A 23,940-nucleotide genomic window follows, 5' to 3' on the forward strand; every position below is an offset into this window, starting at 1 on the left:
TTCTTCAAAAAATCGATTTTAAAAATCTGTCTTCGCACCAAAACAAAATTCATTTTTCTAAGCCGATTGTGGATGGGTAGTATAGGTCGCCAACTATACAAACAGTCACTCTTATGGCTATACGTCTAATTTTGTCCAAGTTACAACGAAAGGACTCTTTCGGATTTTGTTTTTTGACAAGTCTCCAAAACCTAAAATACTCCTAAAAAATCGGTTTTTCTATCAAAACGCTGAGAAGTAATAGTCAAATGATGGAATGTCATACATCGCTGAATTCGCCATTAAATTGCCTATCAAATGGCATTCGCAGTAAAATTTATTCCAGATTTTCAAAATTTTGAAAAAAATGATGACCCCCACCCTTATCAAAAATGCAAAAATTGGTCATAAAATTAATTTCTTCAAAAAATCGATTTTAAAAAATCTGTCTTGCACCAAAACAAAATTCATTTTTCTAAACCGATTGTGGATGGGTAGTATAGGTCGCCAACTATACAAAACAGTCACTCTTATGGCTATACGTCTAATTTTGTCCAAGTTACAACGAAAGGACTCTTTCGGATTTTGTTTTTTGACAAGTCTCCAAAAACCTAAAATAAACCCTAAAAATCAGGTTTTTCTATCAAAACGCTGAGAAGTATTAGTCAAATGATGGAATGTCATACATCGCTGAATTCGCCATTAAATTGCCTATCAAATGGCATTCGCAGTAAAATTTTTTCAGATTTTCAAAATTTTGAAAAAATGATGACCCCCACCCTTATCGAAAATGCAAAAATTGGTCATAAAATTAATTTCTTCAAAAAATCGATTTTAAAAAATCTGTCTTCGCACCAAAACAAAATTCATTTTTCTAATCCGATTGTGGATGGGTAGTATAGGTCGCCAACTATACAAAACAGTCACTCTTATGGCTATACGTCTAATTTTGTCCAAGTTACAACGAAAGGACTCTTTCGGATTTTGTTTTTTGACAAGTCTCCAAGAACCTAAAATCTCCTAAAAAATCGGTTTTTCTATCAAAACGCTGAGAAATAATAGTCAAATGATGGAATGTCATACATCGCTGAATTCGTCATTAAATTGCCTATCAAATGGCATTCGCAGTTAAAATTTTTTCAGATTTTCAAAATTTTGAAAAAAATTACGACCCCCACCCTTATCAAAAATGCAAAAATTGGTCATAAATTAATTTCTTCAAAAAGTCGATTTTAAAAAATCTGTCTTTGCACCAAAACAAAATTCATTTTTCTAAACCGATTGTGGATGGGTAGTATAGGTCGCCAACTATACAAAACAGTCGCTCTTATGGCTATACGTCTAATTTTGTCCAAGTTACAACGAAAGGACTCTTTCGGATTTTGATTTTTTGACAAGTCTCCAAAAACCTAAAAAAAATCTCCCTAAAAAATCGGTTATTCTATCAAAACGCTGAGAAGTATTAGTCAAATGATGGAATGTCATACATCGCTGAATTCGCCATTAAATTGCCTATCAAATGGCATTCGCAGTAAAATTTTTTCAGATTTTCAAAATTTTGAAAAAATGATGACCCCCACCCTTATCAAAAATGCAAAAATTGGTCATAAAATTAATTTCTTCAAAAAATCGATTTTAAAAAATCTGTCTTTGCACCAAAACAAAATTCATTTTTCTAAGCCGATTGTGGATGGGTAGTATAGGTCGCCAACTATACAAAACAGTCACTCTTATGGCTATACGTCTAATTTTGTCCAAGTTACAACGAAAGGACTCTTTCGGATTTTGTTTTTTGACAAGTCTCCAAGAACCTAAAATCTCCTAAAAAATCGGTTTTTCTATCAAAACGCTGAGAAGTAATAGTCAAATGATGGAATGTCATACATCGCTGAATTCGCCATTAAATTGCCTATCAAATGGCATTCGCAGTTAAAATTTTTTCAGATTTTCAAAATTTTGAAAAAAATTATGACCCCCACCCTTATCAAAAATGCAAAAATTGGTCATAAATTAATTTCTTCAAAAAGTCGATTTTAAAAAATCTGTCTTTGCACCAAAACAAAATTCATTTTTCTAAACCGATTGTGGATGGGTAGTATAGGTCGCCAACTATACAAAACAGTCGCTCTTATGGCTAAACGTCTAATTTTGTCCAAGTTACAACGAAAGGACTCTTTCGGATTTTGATTTTTGACAAGTCTCCAAAAACCCTAAAATAAACATCCCTAAAAATCAGGTTTTCTATCAAAACGCTGAGAAGTATTAGTCAAATGATGGAATGTCATACATCGCTGAATTCGCCATTAAATTGCCTATCAAATGGCATTCGCAGTAAAATTTTTTCAGATTTTCAAAATTTTGAAAAAAATGATGACCCCCACCCTTATCGAAAATGCAAAAATTGGTCATAAAATTAATTTCTTCAAAAAATCGATTTTAAAAAATCTGTCTTCGCTACCAAAACAAAATTCATTTTTCTAATCCGATTGTGGATGGGTAGTATAGGTCGCCAACTATACAAAACAGTCACTCTTATGGCTATACGTCTAATTTTGTCCAAGTTACAACGAAAGGACTCTTTCGGATTTTGTTTTTTGACAAGTCTCCAAGAACCTAAAATCTCCTAAAAATCGGTTTTTCTATCAAAACGCTGAGAAATAATAGTCAAATGATGGAATGTCATACATCGCTGAATTCGTCATTAAATTGCCTATCAAATGGCATTCGCAGTTAAAATTTTTTCAGATTTTCAAAATTTTGAAAAAAAATTACGACCCCCACCCTTATCAAAAATGCAAAAATTGGTCATAAATTAATTTCTTCAAAAAGTCGATTTTAAAAAATCTGTCTTTGCACCAAAACAAAATTCATTTTTCTAAACCGATTGTGGATGGGTAGTATAGGTCGCCAACTATACAAAACAGTCGCTCTTATGGCTAAACGTCTAATTTTGTCCAAGTTACAACGAAAGGACTCTTTCGGATTTTGATTTTTGACAAGTCTCCAAAAACCTAAAAAAAATCTCCCAAAAAATCGGTTATTCTATCAAAACGCTGAGAAGTATTAGTCAAATGATGGAATGTCATACATCTCTGAATTCGCCATTAAATTGCCTATCAAATGGCATTCGCAGTAAAAATTTTTTCATATTTTCAAAATTTTGAAAAAATGATGACCCCCACCCTTATCAAAAATGCAAAAATTGGTCATAAAATTAATTTCTTCAAAAAATCGATTTTAAAAAATCTGTCTTTGCACCAAAACAAAATTCATTTTTCTAAACCGATTGTGGATGGGTAGTATAGGTCGCCAACTATACAAAACAGTCACTCTTATGGCTATACGTCTAATTTTGTCCAAGTTACAACGAAAGGACTCTTTCGGATTTTGTTTTTTGACAAGTCTCCAAGAACCTAAAATCCCCTAAAAAATCGGTTTTTCTATCAAAACGCTGAGAAATAAAAGTCAAATGATGGAATGTCATACATCGCTGAATTCGTCATTAAATTGCCTATCAAATGGCATTCGCAGTTAAAATTTTTTCAGATTTTCAAAATTTTGAAAAAAATTACGACCCCCACCCTTATCAAAAATGCAAAAATTGGTCATAAATTAATTTCTTCAAAAAGTCGATTTTAAAAAATCTGTCTTTGCACCAAAACAAAATTCATTTTTCTAAACCGATTGTGGATGGGTAGTATAGGTCGCCAACTATACAAAACAGTCGCTCTTATGGCTAAACGTCTAAAAAATGATGACCCCCACCCTTATCAAATATGCAAAAATTGGTCATAAAATTAATTTCTTCAAAAAATCGATTTTAAAAAATCTGTCTTCGCACCAAAACAAAATTCATTTTTCTAAGCCGATTGTGGATGGGTAGTATAGGTCGCCAACTATACAAAACAGTCACTCTTATGGCTATATGTTTAATTTTGTCCAAGTTACAACGAAAGGACTCTTTCGGATTTTGTTTTTTTGATAAGTCTCCAAAAACCCTAAAATAAACACCTAAAAATCAGTTTTTCTATCAAAACGCTGAAAAGTATTAGTCAAATGATGGAATGTCATACATCGCTGAATTCGCCATTAAATTGCCTATCAAATGGCATTCGCAGTAAAATTTTTTCCAGATTTTCAAAATTTTGAAAAAAATGATGACCCCCACCCTTATCAAAAATGCAAAAATTGGTCATAAAATGATTTCTTCAAAAAATCGATTTTAAAAAATCTGTCCTTGCACCAAAACAAAATTCATTTTTCTAAACCGATTGTGGATGGGTAGTATAGGTCGCCAACTATACAAAACAGTCACTCTTATGGCTATATGTCTAATTTTGTCCAAGTTACAACGAAAGGACTCTTTCGGATTTTGTTTTTTTGATAAGTCTCCAAAAACCCAAAAATAAACACCTAAAAATCAGTTTTTCTATCAAAACGCTGAGAAGTATTAGTCAAATGATGGAATGTCATACATCGCTGAATTCGCCATTAAATTGCCTATCAAATGGCATTCGCAATAAAATTTTTTCCAGATTTTCAAAATTTTGAAAAAAATGATGACCCCCACCCTTATCAAAAATGCAAAAATTGGTCATAAAATTAATTTCTTCAAAAAATCGATTTTAAAAAATCTGTCTTCGCACCAAAACAAAATTCATTTTTCTAAGCCGATTATGGATGGGTAGTATAGGTCGCCAACTATACAAAACAGTCACTCTTATGGCTATACGTCTAATTTTGTCCAAGTTACAACGTAAGGACTCTTTCGGATTTTGTTTTTTGACAAGTCTCCAAGAACCTAAAATCTCCTAAAAAATCGGTTTTTCTATCAAAACGCTGAGAAGTAATAGTCAAATGATGGAATGTCATACATCGCTGAATTCGCCATTAAATTGCCTATCAAATGGCATTCGCAGTAAAATTTTTTCCAGATTTTCAAAATTTTGAAAAAAATGATGACCTCCCTTATCAAAAATCCAAAAATTGTCATAAAATTAATTTCTTTAAAAAAATCAGTTTTTAAAATCTGATTTTGCACCAAAACAAAATTTATTTTTCTGAACCGATTTTGGATGGGTAGTACAGGTCGCCAACTATCTACCGGTTAAATAGTTTTGAACGAATACTCTACGAGTAACGGTATAATAACATATGTAGTTTACTTGCAAAATTCTTTGAATTAAAAATTCATTTTGGATTAATCTTAAGAGATATTTCGGATTTCAGAACTAAGAAGAGACCAAGTTAAAACAGTAATATCGTGAATCTGAATTTCTGAAAAATATATATGTATGTATGTATAAAAACAACATAGCTATAATTTGTTCTATTAATGATATACTGTTTCCGGTATTGTTGAATCAAGTTAAAGTGGATCAAGAACATATGCAAATACTCCATAGTTTGCAACGCAGTTTAAACTTTAAACTGAAAATGCAATACCATTGGAAGTGCATAAAAATTTAAATAAACATCAACGATGGAATAAACTAACTAGCTTTTGGAAAAGCAAACATATCTTCTCCCTATGGTTCTTATCTAGATGTTTAGTCTTTTATATACCAAGCTATGAATAAGAAAAGTCAGCAAGGAAGTCGAATTTCAAAGAATTACAAAAGCAATTGAAGCTAAACTGATCCCAATTATAAACGGATATTTGAGCTGAACAGCAAAAAGGTCTCTCAGATTTTAATGAGTCGACTCAAGCCACACGAAATGTTTACATATTGAAAAAGCATTCCGTCCGATATTCCTGTAAAATAAGCAAAATGTGCGTCTGAGAGAACATGTACATAAGTCTCGACCATAAAAACTCGCTCGGGTTCTTATGTTAAAATCAGTACATAATCAAAGGGAGGAGTTTATAGAGCTCGATCAAACCGCTGAGACTTGGGCATTTATATGCCTGAAAGAGTCTGAGTGGAATTCGAACTTCAGTGCTTAAGAGCAGCCCAAGCTAAGTAGACCCAAATTATAAACAGTGAACTCTTGGTTCGTGCTGTGATTTTACTTTAGATTATATACATCAATAAAAAAATATCTCATCAACAGAATTCATAATGAGTCGCAGAGAACTGTCCAACTGGGATTATGAGGACGACAACTGGGGTTACCAGGATGACAACGACCAATATGATTACAAAGAACCAAATGATTACCATGACCTGTTTGATTACGGAGGATATAACTCATTTTCCAATAACGACTATCGATCCAACTCTTTTCGCAATGGAAACTACCAAAGTGGAGGTCGCCACCAATCCTCCACATCCCGACCGAAGGCTTTTTACTCCAATTCGCGCGGGTCTCACGCAATTCAAGGAAATAATCCGACAGTTTCTCAAAACACTGAGCCACAGTCGCTCCGAGCCGGTCCAATTCAACTCTCATTTTTCACAAAATTTACTACGCAGAAACAAATTTCATCAGAACCAACTTCATCTCCATCGAACCCACAAGGCACCAATTATGTTGTAAACATCATCAATATTAACCATGAATATTAATTTGAAAATGGTGTATAAAAATATGTTGAACAATAAAATGTATTTCACTTAACATTGAAAATTAATATAAGGGTGTAATTTATTTCAAAGATGAGATGTTAAACCCTAAGCTTTTTGAATGATTATGTTGTGACCATGAAATTTTGATTAGAAGTTGATCAGATTTTCCATCCAATTCCGCTTTATGATAAAGATAAAGCACAACTACATTTGGACTGATTGCTATAACATTTTCCAATGAGCTTTATAGCTGATATGACTATTGTTTTATAATTATGATTTTTCACACAAACTAGTTTTTCAGTTTTAAAGCTATCTAAATAAAATGAGAGGAGAAGCTATCTTCGATAATGCGAAGTTTTAATACCCTTGCAAGCGTAATTATAAATAAATAAATAAATAACTGAAATATACGCATAATTTGCATTAAATTTCAACAAATTGTCCCCGACTGTTTCTTCTGGCAGCTATCGGATATAGTCATCCGATGTACGCAAAAAAAACACGACTTGAAAAGTTTATTCACTGCGTGAATATTCGGCATATAGACGTATGGTCAGAATGACAGATATATGACATCTTTAGGATATGGCGTTCTAAAGTTCTAATAAAACTTGCAAGGTGTATACTACCTTATAGAGTCGGAAAAACCTTCTTAATTGCGTCTCGAATTTCTACAAGGGTATAATGAATAAATGTATAAGCTATTTCATTTTGGGTAAAACACGGCTAGCGGAATTATTTTTATTTTTCTATTTATTTTTTATTTCAAGTCTGAATATTAGAAATTTCACTGCAATTAGGGCTGTCCCCCTTAAATATGTGATTTTGCATTTTTTTAAAAGCTAGGGTTAATATCTCTAAACCGAGTTCCGTAATTTTTATATAAAGAGTAATTTCTGTGTACAATTATTGTTATGTAAGCCCTATAAGTGAGAGCAACCAATCGGCTTTCCCTCCATATATATATCAAACCCTTAAGCTGATGCAAGCATTAGTGTTTTTAACGCCCACACATGAGTCTCTATCACGATATGCCTGTGTATATATATATCTTTGTATACATATTGGCAGAGTTTTACACTTGAGTTTTGGTTTGTATATGTATTTGAATGCGTATAGAATCCAGCAGAACTGCCGATTCAGCAAGTCTGAGCCCAAGGATCGATCGTGCGATGGTGAAATAGCATTCAGTAGCTTGACGAAGCTGAAAGAGTACAGACGCTTTATAAGCAAGAACTAAACTTGGTTTGTTAACTGCATTTTTTTAAGTTCACTTAAGTTTTAATTATCCCGACTTAGAACTCAAGATGAGTGGCCGACAAGTGGACAACTGGAATGGTGGCCAAGGACATCAATTTCAGTACCAACGTACAACTTATTCCAACCAAGTCGCTAATCCGAGCGGAGTGACCTCCAGGCAAATCCAAGCCAACAATCGCCGGGCTGCTGTTGAAGTCGAGCATATCACTCGTGCGTTGTCCAACAATGGTCAACCCAACAGTGTAACTTACAACTACGTCAACATCAACCATAGATATGCCAAAAAGTAATATCTATTTGGGAAGCAGCTTGATGTTTTTTAATTTTCTTTATTCGTTTTAATTTCCAAGTTGCAAGTTAAATAAATAAAAGGAAACGATTCTGTAAAAAATAATTTTTTTATTTTGTAGTGATCTAAAGGTTTGCAAAAGTGCCCCACCTAAAATGGCAATTAACCCCTTCCCATATACATGCAGAAAATATTATAGCAATTAAATGCAATAATTGAGTGAGTTACAATATGGTTATTTAAAAAAAAACGTTTGACTGTAATATGTGTATATTTGAAAAATATAATTTAATGTCTAATGTGATTGAATAACATTCATATTCGTGATAAAATATTAAATTCCTTTACATTTGTACAGTTCTAACATATCTAAAACAGTATAAAAATGGATATATATCTCACAAACTGGCAGATTTTCTTAAATACAAGTAATAACTTAGTCTAAGCCGATAAATGAAACTTATAAAACTGGTGTTCAAGAAGCATTCACGAAACGTTTCGAGAATCGCAAACGGTTAGACTTATATATTCTACTAAATTCAGTCTTTGGGGTCGGTACTTTGCTAACAAAAGTACAAACTAAGGGCCTACATTTGATCCAACACTAAAGAAAGCTCTTGTAGAGCCGAATACGTAGGTCTCAGAGTCATAACTGGGGCTGTTGCTGGTGCAGAGCCAAAGTGGCCGCGATATTGTTGCTGGGTCGCTCCAAATAGCTTCCATGTCCAGGCATGGGCATTGACATTGGCATCTCCAGGTGTTGGTGATGGTGGTTAAGCTGCATCTGCTGCGGCAGTGGCTGTTGGTGGGAGAGTTGCGCCTTCAGGAGACTGGGAGATGACTGCATGGCAGTGCTGCTGGAAACACCGGCACTACTGCCTCCAGGACTGGGACCTCCTTCCTTCAGCGGAACGCCAATGGTGAGCCGCACATGCAGACCAGACTCCTTGATGAGATTCACAACGTCGCCGTGCGACATTCCGGCTATCTCGATACGGTTCACCGCCACTATGCGATCCCCCACTTTGAGTTCCCCACATCGATCCGCTGGACTGCCGGGTATGAGTTTTCCTGAAATCATCAATGTGTTAGATAAAAACGTTAAAACGCTGCCACACACAACATACCTATGGTCGAGCCGTAATAGTGGTTCGATGATGAGATTATGACAAATCCAAAGCCTTCGTTTTCATGCCGGCTCACAATCACGTCATAGGGATAACGTCGCAGCTGTGTGCTAACTGGAGCCTGCTGCAGGAGCGGAGCTCGGCGCCGGCGCAGGATCATGGTGACCTGCCCCCGAAGCCCTGATTCCCCCACCAACGAGACCACTTTGTGGTGCGAGGAGTTGAGCTGCAACGATTGAACACGAATAATAGTAATGTCTGGAATAACCTTAGTAGAGGGTCTGCACTTACCACGTTGATGCCATCGATGCTTAGGATCTCATCGCCCGTGGAAATGCGCTGGTCCTGATCTGCCGCGCCACCCGGCACTATGTGGCCCACTGTGACCTGAGAGCCCTCCTCCGTGCCGCCAACGATGCGAAAGCCAAAGCCAAGCGCCTGACGCTCCAAGGTAACCTCGGTCAGTTCGCACTGGTCCGCATCCTCGGAGGCATCGAGCAGAGCTCCGTTGCGCCAGCTGGGCGAGTGCTGCATCTGCTGCTGCTGCTGTTGCTGCTGGTGGGGAGGATCCAGGTTGGCAAAACCCACGCGTCTCCGATCACTGAGCAGCTCGTTCACGCGTCGCTGGATCCGCTCGTTCTGGAGATGCGCCGTCTGCAGCGGCGAGTACTGACCGGTGTTGGCCGACATCGCTGCCTGCTGGGCCTGTACGAAGTAGCCAGGGCGGTATCGCTGCGCCTGGCAGTCGTAGCAATAGCAGGATTCGTGATGGGCCAGTGGCAACGGCAGCGGCTGCATGCTGGGCGGCAGCCCGTAGATGCCGCCATTGGCATCTCCCTGCAACGTCACCTCCGCCAGACGATCGGTCAGACGGCTAATCTTGGGATAGGGATCCATGTAGGGTATGTCGTCTAGCTCCTGCAGACTACTGTTCGACTTGCCCTGCGTCTGCAACTGAAGCGGTTTCCTCGACTCCCGCTCCGTCGCTGCCCCGCCGTCACCTTCGCCGTCCAGCTCGTTGCTTGGCGTCTGAACCCGTGCCCGACGCGTGTCCACCAGTGGCGTCTTTGGCCGCATGGGCAGTACCTCCTTCACCTGGGTGCTGTACAGGTCCGCTGTGGGCGTCTTGCTGCGGAAGAGGCCACTGCCAACAAAGTTCTTGCGCAGCTTGGCCACATTGCCGACCTGGTTGAGTTGGGCGAGCGTGTTGTTGGCCGGCTGGTCCGGCGGCGTGCGCTGAATCTTTACCGCTGTGGGTGTCGTCTGACTGCACTCCTTGAGCACCTCCACCACGTAAAAGTGCGGCTTGTTGCGCACATTCAAGCCGTTGATCTCCAGCAGAACGTCGCCCTCCATTAGCTGTGTGCAGCAGTTGCGGTCGAGGATCTTCTTCACTATTTGACCGCAGGCGGAATCTGCAATGGTAAAACCAAATCCCATTGAGCCCTTCATGATGGAGAAGGTGTACAGTTCAGGTTTCTTCATAAGAATGAAGCCACTGCCGGCACCGTTCGCTTTTTTCGCCCCATCACCGGACAAATCCAGGAAGTTGTAGTTGCCGTCCATGTTGAGGCGACGCTGCTTGTCCGACTCACGTCCATCCACCGCCATGGTGGTCACCACCTCAGTGTTGGGGTCGTTTGGATCAAAGGGCAGCGGGTAACCGCGACACACTTCCAGAGATGCCCTCTCGCCGGGCAGAATCGACTGAAATATGTTGACCATGTCGTGATGGGTATAGCCCAGCACGCACGTGTCATTCACGTAGACCAGGACATCGCCCGTCTGCAGCTGTCCGTCCACCCAAGCGGGCCCATTCGGCACCACCGTCTTGATCTGCAGGAACTCCTCCACATCCCCACCAGCGCTGCCATCGCTGCCCACGATGGTAAAGCCCAGGCCGCGGGATGACTTTAGCAGCGTGGTGTTGACGCGCTGGCCCTGCAGCTCGGAGGGATTGCGGGTGAACTTGTAGGGCAGCTTCACGGGGGCCTCTTCCTCCTCCTCTTCCTCCTGCTCCTGCCCATCAGGCGCCTCCGCGGGTAGTGCCTCTGGTAGCACAGTTGGCGTCTTGGAGCGCTGTTCCTGTTGCTGCTGTTGCAGCTGTTGCTGTTGCAGCTGCTGCTGTTGTTGGCTCTGCTCGGCCGCCCGCCGCTTGGCCTCCAGCACTGGGTTCTCGTACTGCGTGCGCCGGTTCACATGGTCTATAAAGTACATCCCGTACATGGAGTCCTCAATCTTCTCCCATCCGTAGGGCAGCTCGTCCTCGCAGCAATCCTCCAGTGACTTTTTCTGGTATTTGGAGAGCCGCGGATCCAGCCAGTGTGAGGTTCCGGTGTTATGACTGAAACGGAAAGGATTTTAGGTCACAAATCACAAATTCCAACATAGATTGGTCTCAATTTAAATATTTTCCTTATTTAATTTCAATCTATTCAACGATTTCCTCAGTTCTCTTCTTTAGGTATAAACTATCGCAAGGTTTCTATGTATGGGCTAATATTAAAAGAATATAGTCAGTAAAACAGCCGTCTTTAAGTTGACCATTGATTAAAGGGTTATATACAGTTAAAATTAAAAAAATTAATTTTTTTAAAAAATGTTTTTTTCTTATTGTATATAAATTTAAGAATAAACACACACAATTATCATATCGTTCCTGTGAATATTTTCGAAGATACACGCAAATTTTAAAAGGAGTTTAAGAGTGCTGTTATTTTTAAACAATTTAAAGCCCAAAATTTGATCAAAATTCAATTTTTTTTTTAGAAAAATCACCATTTTGTCTAAATGTTTTATAAGCTTACTTCTCCGATTAATTAAATTTATTATTTAATTATTTTATTAATTTCGGAGGAGGAGATGTTACTAAGTCTTCAATAAATTTAAAAGGTACCATAATTTGTGAACAAATTTGTATATTAATGAACTTAAAAGTTTTCTCAAAAAAATGCGGGAAAATTCGTCTTTTTCGGCCTTCAACACTGTATACAACCCTTTCAGTTACTAAGGGTCTATTTAAATAGTTCATCATTAGCTTTCATAATACTCACTCGATGAAGTAGAGTTCGCCGCGTTCGGTGTAGGCAGTCTCCCACTTGGGGGGCAGGGGTCCCAATCCGTCGCCCGGGTCATCGTGGTTCGCGTGGTTTTGGTGCTGGCCATCTGCAACTCCGCACTCGCTGCCCAGACTGCTGTCCCCGGCCTCGCCATTATAGTATGTATTCTGCAGCAGATTCTCTGTAAAAATAAGGGAGCGCGCGTTTATGTACTGTTCCATCCGAGAATCAATGTATGTATGTATATAATCAGTACAAAAATCAATCAGCAAACTCAAATCGTTCAACGAACCCATCGTCTGCAGGTGGAAATTGGCCAAAACGAGTCGCCAAGCAGGTGAAGTTGATGCTCAGCCAGCCGAAAATAGTTTGGTGTGGTCTTTTGAAATCGAACCACATACAAAGCGAACCCCAATCCCTAGTCCGCATCTCCTGCCACTGGCCATTCCCCTCTACTTAGCTCTATTGGGAATCTGCTGGAGCGTAAAGCGTTTTCGATTGGGGCAAGCCAGAATAATAATTATTATTAGCAGTCGCCAGTTGGCAGGCAGGCTCTGGCTAGGCTGTGACCTACTTTCCTGGCCCACGGAGATAATGGGACGATGCCTACAAAGCACTCGCAGTCCCCACTCAAGTTAGATGAGTAATGGGTAATTTTTAATTATGGTCAAGTGAAAGAATTAAGTGAGCGGACCATGCTTTGAAACCAAGGCCCATGTGATTTCGCAGGGCAAACCGTTAAGAGATGATCGTAAGATAAGTGCTAGGCATGAGTCATGTTTCTTGTGAACCGATTTACAACTAACAATGTAAGAACTGAATCTCTTTCCATATTAAGGTTTGGTCAATCATGAATTATGTCGAGACTTCTTAAGTTATATACAAATTAAGAAAAGATAAAAAACACAATATAAATCAATTTTAAAAAAATGAGAACTGTATGACTAGTTGCGTTTTATAATAACAAAAAAAAAACGGATCTTTAATAATACTAATATAAGACTTTTTGGAATTATTATTTGCAGGCAAAATAAATTGAAGCCCGAACTTCTCTCCAATATACATATCATTTTTTGGTTTCGATTGTGTTCTTAAATACACCAAACGAAAATATTAAGATTTCGGCAAAACAAAATTTTGATTATCTTTAGCGGTAATTGTTTTGGTCTGTCACACGATTTGCGATATACAAACAGGTCTAAGCTTATGCAAAAATATGCACGATGCATGATGTTCATTAAAAAATGATAGCAAAGTCGTCGCTTGATTATGTGGACCACTCATCGTTAACCCCTTTTGAGGTGCATGGCCCAACCCAGATGTAAACAAACATGTTCATATATAGACTCACATCCAACGATAAAGCCATGCGAACAGGGCTAATCGAATGTCGGGCCCGTAAAAAAGCGAAAGACCCACCTGAGCATCATTCAAAACATATTGCGAATCATTTGCATAGGAAGATGAATATTTATGCCAGACACTGCAAATTGGAACACGGCGCGGGGGAAGGGAAACGAAGCGGAGGGAAGGTGACACATCTATAAACGGTAAAAGCGCCATCGCCTCGTGTTTGGATCGGGGGTCAGGAAGTGGGATAAAGATGGAGAAAAGCTTGTTTGTACAAATGTACTGGAAAAAAATCATCGATATCAAATTGATATTCGCAAGAATAAAGAGTAGGTCACAGTGTTTGCAAAGTTTTTAAATGTTGAAATCAGGGTATCCAACCGTTTCGAAAATGTTGTCCCTTATTACCGTATTCAAAATATTTATATTGATTGTAACCGTAAAACTACCCGAAACCGCTATTAGAATCGGTTTTAATCCCTTGTTGCAATATTAAAAAGATATGCGTCTTGGATACCGAAAAAGTGATCAAGTAAATCTAGTTGGCAAATATTGAATTTGAAATACTGTCACAGATTTAACTTAAAGTTCAAGCTGTAATTGACAGATCCTTAAAGCATTTTTATATGATTATGAGGTGCCAGCTTTTTATTTTTTTCAGATTTTTTATAGAAAAACTTTTTTAAAATAGCTATCATAATATAATAAAAAGTGATCTTTTCAAAAATACCGATTTGATATTTTTAACCATTTTTAAGTAATCCAATATATTACATTTATTTTCGGTGTGCAGTGTCGTTGGAGTCTGCAGAGTTCACGGAGTGTTAAAGAAAAGGGTGCTAAGGGGGGTGAAGCCAGCGAGTATAGGGGGCGAGGAGTTTTCCAGCACGGAAGTTGCTTGCGGCACAGTTTGCCTTGCCCTCCTCCACCCACTATGTTTTCCTTTGCCGCTTCGTTCGCAACTTCACTTGCTTGCATTGTGTAAATATTTGTAGAATGCACGAGCGAGAGGGAGTATTTGATCAACAGATGTAGCACAGAAATATTGCTCACAGCTGTATATGAAATAGACCAGGGCTGAAGCACCAACTAGAATCTGGACTAAATAGTGTTTACCTTTCACGATTCCCCTTTTTATCAGCTTTTCCAGCTTTACTTTATAGCTATTGGACAAATGTTAAAGCAAATATGTGACACACGTTGCACGAAATCCAAATGTTTTCTTATCTCCGCCAATCTAGATAACATATGCAAATGTTTTCTTTTCTAATGAATCAGCAGATGAACATATCTATATAATTAATATACATATATACATATTTATGGACACTCTTTTTAAAACAATTTAAAAAAAAATTAACCTTCTTTGATTTTCAAATTGGTAGAGGTTTTTCTTAAATTTCACTTATTTTAGGACTTCGGCAAAACCGATTAAGTACTTAATGCTGTTCTTCTGCAAAACAAAAAAAAAAGCAACTGCTTAGCCTATTAAAATTGCTTACCCGCCCGAACAGATCGCATATCTTGAAAGCCAGTACTCAAAGTGACTCATCTGCTGGGAATGTTGGCCCGAATGGATCTCGATATTTAAAAGAAAGAGTCGAAAAAGAAAAGCAAGCCTGGTCTGTGGCTATACGCTACACAAAGAATATCCATTACTCATAATAACAGGGATGCCGTTGTCGGTGCTGATGACTGTTATAATGATTGACAAACGATTATTTCCCCAGATTGTGGCTAATTGCGCACGAGATGCAAAGAGAAATTCGAGGAACCGGCCAGCCAAGATCATATCAAGTCAGTTCAATCTCAACCCTGATCGGGAGTGCATTAATGCTTTGGTAAATGTCTAAAAATAATTAAAACAAAACATAACAAAGAACCGGAGAACAGAGATCTCTTGGCCAACATGTGGTACAATTGAAGCATCTACAAACAATTTCCGAATGTGCAGCCCACAGCCTAAATACTCCACCAGTTCATTGACTTTGACCCGAATCGAAAACAAAAGTCAAACGCAAAGTTAAGCACGCGTCTAGCGAGGGTCGGGGGGCGGTGGGCGTGTCAGGTCATGGGTATAGTACCAGGGAGTGTGACGGCAACGGTGTCTTGCCCCCTAAGTGCCCAAAGTAGTTTTTTCGCTCTTTTGAACTTGGTCGTCAGTGCTAGTTAAACAACCTTTTACCTAATTGCCAATTTGGCCCATGTTAATTTCCACGGTAGTTCTGTACGGTTTCTCTGATCCGTGATATTATTCTGGTAAAACCAATAAGTATAGTACATTTTAAAAACACCTGCCTACTTTGTAACTCTTTATATTTTAAAATAGTTTTTGTGGTATTGATGTATCTTCGTACAAGAAACATGATATGTGTCAAACTGTCAAATGAATTTTATCTCTGATCGATGACAAAATTCTGCTGGTGATCGCGAACAATGATATACTTTAAAGTTTAATCATGTACGTTTGGACTGCCCATTGAAGTTGTCATTCGGATCGTGGGTTCCAGCACGATCTTGTGACAAGTTGGCTGACAATACTAGTTCACAATTCAAGGAAATCGTTTTTTTTTTTACTTAAATTAAAAAAGAAAGTAGGCTTGGGAATAAAGTAAATAAACTTATTGATCGCCAGCAAGTGTTATACTTTTTTAACTCCGTACGAATATGGTTGTATTTAATATATCTATTAAGATGCAAGCTTTGAAGCTATTTAATAGTTCAAATTTTTTAGACACCATTAAACAACGTTTAGCTAATTGGTTTTTTTAATAAAACGTATCCATTCCCTTCATTGTATATCCGGGTTCTGTTATTTGTTTTCTACAACATGACAAAGTGAAAGCCCCATGTCGCTCCGACTTTAATTTGTATAATTCCCGAGTAACGTCACCATAAATTAGGCAGTAACGAGATGCTTGTTCCGCCGCTTATTGTTCCATCTGGACCGCTAAACTCGCTGGCCAGTGCAAGTCTGCGAGTTACGCAATGAGCACTTCGGATGACTCCAAGTCGTCGTACAATTTGAGGAGCAAAGAAATCGCTGTCCGACTTTGCCTGTAGCGGGTCCATTGAAAGCTCCCCGGCAATTACTTCGCCCGCATTGGAATGCGACGCCTCCTGGTCGAAGAACTGCGGTCAAAGCCCATGCCACTCAATTGATGTCATCCAGTCGATCTACCCCACTTGGGGGAAGCCAAGCCGAAGTCTTTGTTCTCGCCAAGGAAAAAAGGGCGGCGAAGCCCTGTGTCGCTGTGTGACGACTCCTTCACGGACCCCCTGCTCCGACTAATGATAGCATCTAATTGGCATTGCTGCTTCGTTAACTTGGCTTACATGGCACGCCATAAACCAGCGTTACCCTCCTGCTGTCGTAATCAAGAAATTAATAATCGCATCATGGGATGCATGGGGACAGTGGAGCAACTTGAACGCCGACGCCCTCGAAGCTTCTCTTCACTGCTAATTGCCACTGACGTGAGGCGTAAATGATAAGCAAGATACAATGTGTGGTGTGGAAAGGTGAGCGAGTTCTCCAGGTGGATGAGTTTGAGTCCACGAAGAGTTCGTTGCCACCACTTGAGGCCATTGAAACTCCTGGCTTTCCTCGGCAAAAAATAACACCCTCAAGCGCAGGTGGAGATTTGCATTAATCTAATAAAATCACACCCGCTCCTCGAATTGAGGTGCCCAAGTTGTCAGACTGAGCTGGGGAGGTTACCTAACAGGCCCCGAAACGCGGTATCCAAATTCAACGACCACTTAACAATGGGACAGAATGGAAGTCGAATTAAGCCAAGCGGCAAACTCTTAACAGATGATTCAGATACATACTAAGCACGTTTCTTGCCCAACTTCCGAAAACGATTTCCCATCTACACCTAGATGGTGTTGTCCAAAATATACACCGTGGGTTGTGTTTTAAATGCAAGATGATGTGAAACTTGAAGAGTGTTTACAAACACTAACAAGTTAATAATGGACTGGCAGTTATGGCCTTTAAAGGTTATGAAATTCTTAATATTCATTTATTTTCAAGCATTTTCTATTAATAGCCGAATACAAAAAATTCATTGGTTTATCTATTACCATATATGGAAATGCCTCGTTTAAAAACGGTCAACCGATTATCTGGTTGAACATTTTTATTTAATAGTCCCAATCACACCTACAAGTTTAATGGCTATTCGGTTAAGTTATTAAATTCCCACATCATCTAGACCGGCGATTACGAACCCCCCCGCAAACACAAATTAAGTCAATCAGCGACAAAATCGAGGTTACCTATTTCCCCCTCCGCCCCACTCGTCGGCTTTAAATAAACCAGCTTTCTGGGTTTCATTCATGAATGTCGTCTTACGATAATTCATTCGCGAGACAGCGTGAAACAATGCAGCCAACTTGGGTTAGATGGCAACTGGATCGACTAGGTTCAGGGGCTTCAATGGACTCTGCAGCTGTGAGAAAGTGATGACAGGTGGATTAAATGAAATGGGAGTAGAGTAACGCCAAGAAGGTGAAACCGACTGTAATATTGAAAGTGTAGTTCTTAGTCCTCTAAGAACTGGCTAAGAACGAAGACCCTCAACCATCTCAAGCTGAAGAAGGTTAACAAGAAAGTGGGTTTTAGTTTACATGTACATTTGTTAGCAGCTTTTTCTTTTCAGGCACGTGGCTAACAAAACAAAAACACCGAAAAAAGACGGCACAGAAAGTGCTTCGACAACACACAATCTTCCATCTTCCACCCGCTGTTTCAGTACTTTGTGTTTACTTTTTTGTTAACTCCCCGATGTGAGCAAACTAATTTCACGGCCCCACAAGTGCATTTCAAGTTGAAACTGAAACCGAAATCGTAATTGAAACTAAATCCAAAGTGGGAGTGTGTGTGTTTGGACGAAACCACTCTTGGCCCTGTGCGGGCGGAAATGAGTCACTTGAGACACACGCCCTAAATTAGGTTTAAGAGCTGGCCAGTACAAATTAATTTCAATATTTTATGGACTGAAACGAAAATGGAAATTCGATTTGGAGCACAGCTTTGGGCAACCAAAATAACCAACGAAATAAATAATTGAAAGCATTTTGCGACAGTGATTTAATCGAATCCAAATCGAAACACATGTAGTGAGTTAAACTTGGAGGTATCCACGAATACAAATTCAATTTCTATTGATTTTGATGTTGGAATTTTGTTTAAAAAACAGCACCACGTTTTTTTAGTACTATTAAATTAATACAAAATGTAAAGGAGCTCTACCCATATTAAATTAAATTAATTGTTTAATTCTTTTCGAAAATAAAATAAAGAACTGGAATCGAACCCTCTTTCTTTTAGACACGGACTTTACTAGAAAAGCACTTTACAAATATTAAAGTGATAGGTTTGTGCTATATTAGTTTTTCTCTGTATTGCAGACAAGCAACAAATTAAATTTACCAGCTTATAAGATCGAATTAAATTCCTTACCCTTGCTGCCCTTCAGAATGCTACTGGGTGGACCACCTCGTCCGGTGGCTGGGCCTCCGTTGATTCCATTGCTGCCAATGCCATTGCTCGGCAATCCAGAGATGAACTGATTATGCACTGACATCTGGCTGTTCAGCGAGGAGGTGCCGCTCAACGAGGCCACATCCTCGCGCGACGCCGAGTTCCCGGCTGCTGAAGCGGGCGCGGTGGATTTCTTGAGAGCCGGCGGCGGTGGCGGGCGCAGATGATGGCCACCTGGTGGCGCTGAGCCGGCTGACTTGTCGCCGTTCCCGTTACCAACCACATCTGAGCCAGCGGACAAAGTCTGGGAAACTGCCGCACTGTCGGCGGCATCAGCATGGTCGTCCACATTGTCGCGGCTGCAATTGAATTTTCTGCTGCTTCCGTTGGCAAGGCTAGAATTTAGATTCGAGTTTCCGTTAAATGTTGCAAAACTGGTCGGAGCAGCAACAGGATGTGGATGTGGATGTGCATGTGGATGTGGATGGGAGTGCTGGTGTTGGTGTTGGTGGGAAGCGTTCAGAGGCGCCAACTGTTGTGCCTGCTGCTGCTGTTGATAGAAGTGATTGGCGAAGTGCTGTTGCTGCTGGTGCGACGGCTGTTGCTGCTGGAGCATTAGGTAATCGGTGGGAGTCTTGGCGGTAGCCACGCCCCTGGCTGCCACACCTGCTCCTCCACCGGCTGTCGTCGTTGTCGTGGCCGTGATTATTGGCATTTTAAGCCTGGTATCTTTTGCTTCTATCAAGCTCTCTCACACAGACGAATTGTTTTCAAGCACTAGCGTTTTTTCTTTCCATTGCATTTAAGAATGTTATCTAATACTTTTTATATTGTTTCGCATTCGCTTTGTTTCGCTTGTTTGCGGGAATGTTTAAATAAACTTTGAACGCTTCTTCATATTGCCGTTTTATTAATTCAATTGTCATTGAGCTTCCATTCCGGTTTCGGGAAGCTGCAAAACAGAACAGTCACAAGAGAAACCATTAATTAGCAATATGCAAAGTAATATGTATTAACAATTACCATGTATATAAACAATAGAATAGTTATAACCACAATAATAAAACAATAAAAAACGCTTAAGTTGGGTTTGTATTCACTGTTCATATATTTTTTAAGTTTATCAGAAATTATCGGTGCTTGTTTTTTTTTTAATTTATCTAGTTTATTTTAATATCTACAAATATTAATATCTATAAATATAAATTCGTAAGCGGAAGCTTAGTTTCTAAAGACATTAATCATACGGTGTTTTCATAAAGGTATTTTTAACAGATGAAGGTATATGTAATTCAATATTAATAGTTCTCTCATTTTTCAATTTAAAAAAAAATTTATTTTGGATAGATATTTTAGATATTTTATATATATTTAATGCAAAAAATTTGTTTATTTAAAGCTGTTAATTTATATCATTTAAGTTTACTCAATCTCAAAAATTGTAAATCCTTATGTTGTCTTCCATTTAAAACTGAAGCCCTTGAGAACTAAATTCCCCTGGTAGTTCTGGGACACTCCTATGTTTCGACCTTCGTTTATCTTGGCACTTTAAACTGCATGCTGTAAAATCATCGTCACATACTACTTCGAATATCTAACATTGTTTGGGCCTCCGCCTCGATCTCCTCCTGCTGCACCGCTCCTCTTAGCCAAGCCACAAAGCCAACTATCCAGTTGGACAGCTCCAGGCCAGACACGACCATTGTTCGGTGGCTTACTCCAGACTGCAGCTCCAAGTGGTGCCAATCAACAGACTGTTCAGTTTGACTAGTCAGTGTCCAATCCCCTTCGCACCCCTCTCATTGTTGACAAAGCAATTTAACAGAGCTTTGCTTCGACTTTCCCATGACAGACATACAATTATAATTATTTTTCTGTTTGCTCCATGGTAAAGTTTTTCTTAAATTTTCACCAGTTAATGCCATTGAAATAATTAAACTTTTTGCAGCCTTCAAGTGCGTTTTAAAAAATTGCTTCGTATCTTTTGATTTATATAAAAAAAAACTTTCTTTGTTTAATTTGGTGTAGTTAAACTTTTAAGTGAACTGCTTTTGCTAATTTCATTTTCAAACTAGATTGAACTAATTTCTCGACTCTCGCTTCTTGTAAACTTGTATTTATAAATATTTAAGCCAAATTGTGGTTTCCCCAAGTAAAATATGAATACGTTGACTCACGACATACAATTATGAGTAAGGGGAGAAGAATAAGAAAATTAACTGTGCGAAAAAAGGGGCATCAAACACGGCAGCAACATAAAATTCCTCAAGCGAAAAATTTACTCCAATGAGAAAAAAACACAAGACGATCGAGGAGTCGATGAAGAGGCAGGAGAAGAACGTTGAGGCAGAAAAGAGCTGCGGGCACCGCCAACCAAGAATTCCAGAAACGACAAACAAAACAACAACAAGCGAGAAACAAGTTTTTCAGAGCATGCCAGCAGATCGCCAGAAAACCGAAAACTGAAAACCGAAAGGCAACCCCCACAATGCACAATGAAAAAAAGACTAGTAAGGTTCTATCTGGGGATGTAAAATTTAAACCTACGACTAAGTCTTTGCAAATACACAGATTAAAAGTATTTAAATTGTTATGCATGACAAATTGAGATATTTCCAGGGGACTTCATTAGCGAAGTTATTAGACAAGTAATTTTCATAATTGTGTAAGTGGTAATAATAAAGACTTGCAAAAAATAAAAAAAAAAACGTAATCTAACAAAAAAAAATAAACAGAACTGAAACAAAACATTTTTAAAAGGTTTCGACACTAACACTGAGAGTTGAAAATATTTTCATCAAAAAAGAGAACTTTGTTGATAATAGCTCAAACGTTTTATTATTAAAAAAAAGTTTTATCAGTTTAAGCTTTTCAATGTTTTTCATCATGCCTATAAGATTAATATTTTAATTAAAGTTTTAGATTAGGTTCCCAAAGATATCCTTCTTTTTACTTAAAATACACTCAATTTTTAGATTTCCTATGAACTATTCGAACAAAATCATTTTTATTATTACTATTTTTTATTTTTTCTTTCTCTGTAAGCACACGTAACAGGAACGATCTGCTGGTACTGACGGTGGTGCTTCCACTTGCCACAAAGAGACCTAAAGCAGAGACCTTTTCCAGACCGCAAATGTGCCCAGCCACCTGTCGTTTGGCGGACAGCGAAAACTGCATGGAGCATTAGAGAAAACCCGCGGAAGGACCGGGATGGAAAGGAAAGGGGTTCGGGGCTACTTTCGTCAACTAGGCGGCGCACGACCTGAAACTACCTATACCACCACTAAGAAGGGGGAACGGCAACTGCAAGCCAAGTGAAAATCCGAAAGCAAAGCCCACAATTTCACTATATGGGGAAAATTCTTCGTCAGCGCTTATAGCTGTCTTATGCTTTTTGCGTAGTGGATGGAGATGGATGCAGATCCAGATACGGCCAAAAACGCTAGCTGGCACGTTGTCAAGATCATACTTGTTATGTTTTATTTATTTCACAAACTATAGAACCTTATCTGCTTGTACTTTTTATTTAAGACTAAGATTTACAAATCTAAACTCTTTTTAAATATATTTTCAACAGCTATATACAGCTTATTTACTGTAATCAAAATGAAGCATGATTATAAAAAGGATTAAACATTTAGTTTTAACTAACTTATTACTTTCATTTAAAAAACCTTTCCAAAATTTCAAAAACTCAACGCTTAGTCTCAATATTTCAACTTTATTGGCAGACTATATTTGTTATTTTTATTATTTTATTTTCTCATACATTTTTTTAAGGACTGTTCGAACAACGATTAATTCAGAAATCATAGGTCTCCAAACTATAATTAATCCATTGATATTGATGTATTTAAAGAAAATTAATCACCTTATATAGAAGTCCACTTTCAACAGTCGAGTGCCAGATACGTTCGCAAATATTTATCTTGTCATGCACACCACCCTAATTGCCATCGATCAGAGATAAACTTTCTATCGAGTGGTGGTCAATGCCATGCGCAAATATTGGAAAAATGTTAACGAGAGATAATAACAATTTTCAGTCACTTTTCGAGCAGACAGTAGGCAGTTGCCACTTTCAAAATTCGCACCTCTTCTCGTTGCCGTTTGTTTATTAATTTGACTTGAAAACGGGCCTAAAGCGAGGGATCGATGATCGTCGCTAGCAGCACATCAGTATCGCGCGAATCGAACACTTTCCATTTTTATGGCAATTTTTAGATTTCTTCACAAACACGTATCCCGAACGGAGATGCGGTGGCACTTGTTAACTGTGTAATATGGCCAAGTTGAGTGTGAACTTGTTATGGGCCGAAAACCTCCTGGAAAACCCGTTGGAATCACCGACCGACGATCAACACACCTGCGATCGTACAAACGGGTTGCCGTTGCCGCGTCACTTTAACCAACTAATGGCTACGAACATTTTCCATTAAAAGTGGCATTAAATTGCAATTCGATTTTCCCGCGACGCGAACCGAACTCCACGGAATATCGAAAACAAATGAAAACTGAGGTGGCGCGAGTTGAGTTGGAAAACCTGTTGCTGTTGCTGATGCCCACACACACAGTTACAAACTAATAAATGCACTCCTCACAGGAGCACCGGAATGGTTCGCAATTTTATTTCTCCATCATCACAAAATAACTACTTATTTGAATACTTTAATGTAATTAACAAAAATGCGATACAAATGGGGGAAAAATTAAAAACACGAACCAAAAAACAAAACAGAAAACAAAATAACGCGACGCTTAACACAGTTGCATGAAAGACACTTATCGAGAAACGTGTATCGGGAAGCATTCACCACGACTAGTGTGACCATGCGCCCGATAAGTGTTATTTGGCGCCCTCTTCGATTTG

General features: G+C 38.9%; 1 protein-coding gene and 1 long non-coding RNA gene across 4 annotated transcripts; one reads left to right on the forward strand and one right to left on the reverse strand.

Moving 5' to 3' along the window:
• The first annotated feature begins 7,578 nt into the window (after positions 1–7,578).
• LOC128256057 (uncharacterized) lies at positions 7,579–8,145 on the forward strand. Its single transcript, XR_008267695.1, has 2 exons — positions 7,579–7,736; positions 7,791–8,145. It is a non-coding gene; the product is annotated as an uncharacterized LOC128256057 (long non-coding RNA).
• Positions 8,146–8,300: 155 nt separating this feature from the next.
• LOC128256055 (membrane-associated guanylate kinase, WW and PDZ domain-containing protein 2) lies at positions 8,301–23,888 on the reverse strand. 3 transcript variants are annotated; one of them, XM_052986105.1, is made up of 6 exons: positions 23,165–23,888; positions 19,047–20,019; positions 12,221–12,407; positions 9,459–11,511; positions 9,168–9,393; positions 8,301–9,111 (listed from the first exon to the last, which is right to left on the reverse strand). In XM_052986105.1, the coding sequence occupies exons 2-6, from the start codon at positions 19,780–19,782 to the stop codon at positions 8,687–8,689; spliced, it is 3,627 nt and encodes a 1,208-aa protein (XP_052842065.1). In that variant the 5' UTR covers positions 19,783–20,019; positions 23,165–23,888; the 3' UTR covers positions 8,301–8,686. The 3 variants fall into 3 exon arrangements, with proteins under 3 accessions (XP_052842065.1, XP_052842064.1, XP_052842066.1); XM_052986104.1 differs by having other exon boundaries at positions 22,942–23,888; XM_052986106.1 differs by having other exon boundaries at positions 23,794–23,831.
• Between the last annotated feature and the right edge of the window lie 52 nt (positions 23,889–23,940).

Source organism: Drosophila gunungcola (assembly GCF_025200985.1).
Source record: "Drosophila gunungcola strain Sukarami chromosome 2R unlocalized genomic scaffold, Dgunungcola_SK_2 000013F, whole genome shotgun sequence".
NCBI classification, from domain to species: domain Eukaryota; kingdom Metazoa; phylum Arthropoda; class Insecta; order Diptera; family Drosophilidae; genus Drosophila; species Drosophila gunungcola.

What these genes read in the sequence shown, in the direction of transcription:
- LOC128256055 (XM_052986105.1), bottom strand. Translation starts at nt 19,782, where the DNA reads ATGCCAATAATCACGGCCACGACAACGACGACAGCCGGTGGAGGAGCA. An exon ending in GCATCGATGGCATCAACGTG is followed by an intron (nt 9,394 to 9,458) that starts GTAAGTGCAGAC and finishes CAATCGTTGCAG; the next exon opens with CTCAACTCCTCGCACCACAA. An exon ending in CTATTACGGCTCGACCATAG is followed by an intron (nt 9,112 to 9,167) that starts GTATGTTGTGTG and finishes TGATGATTTCAG; the next exon opens with GAAAACTCATACCCGGCAGT.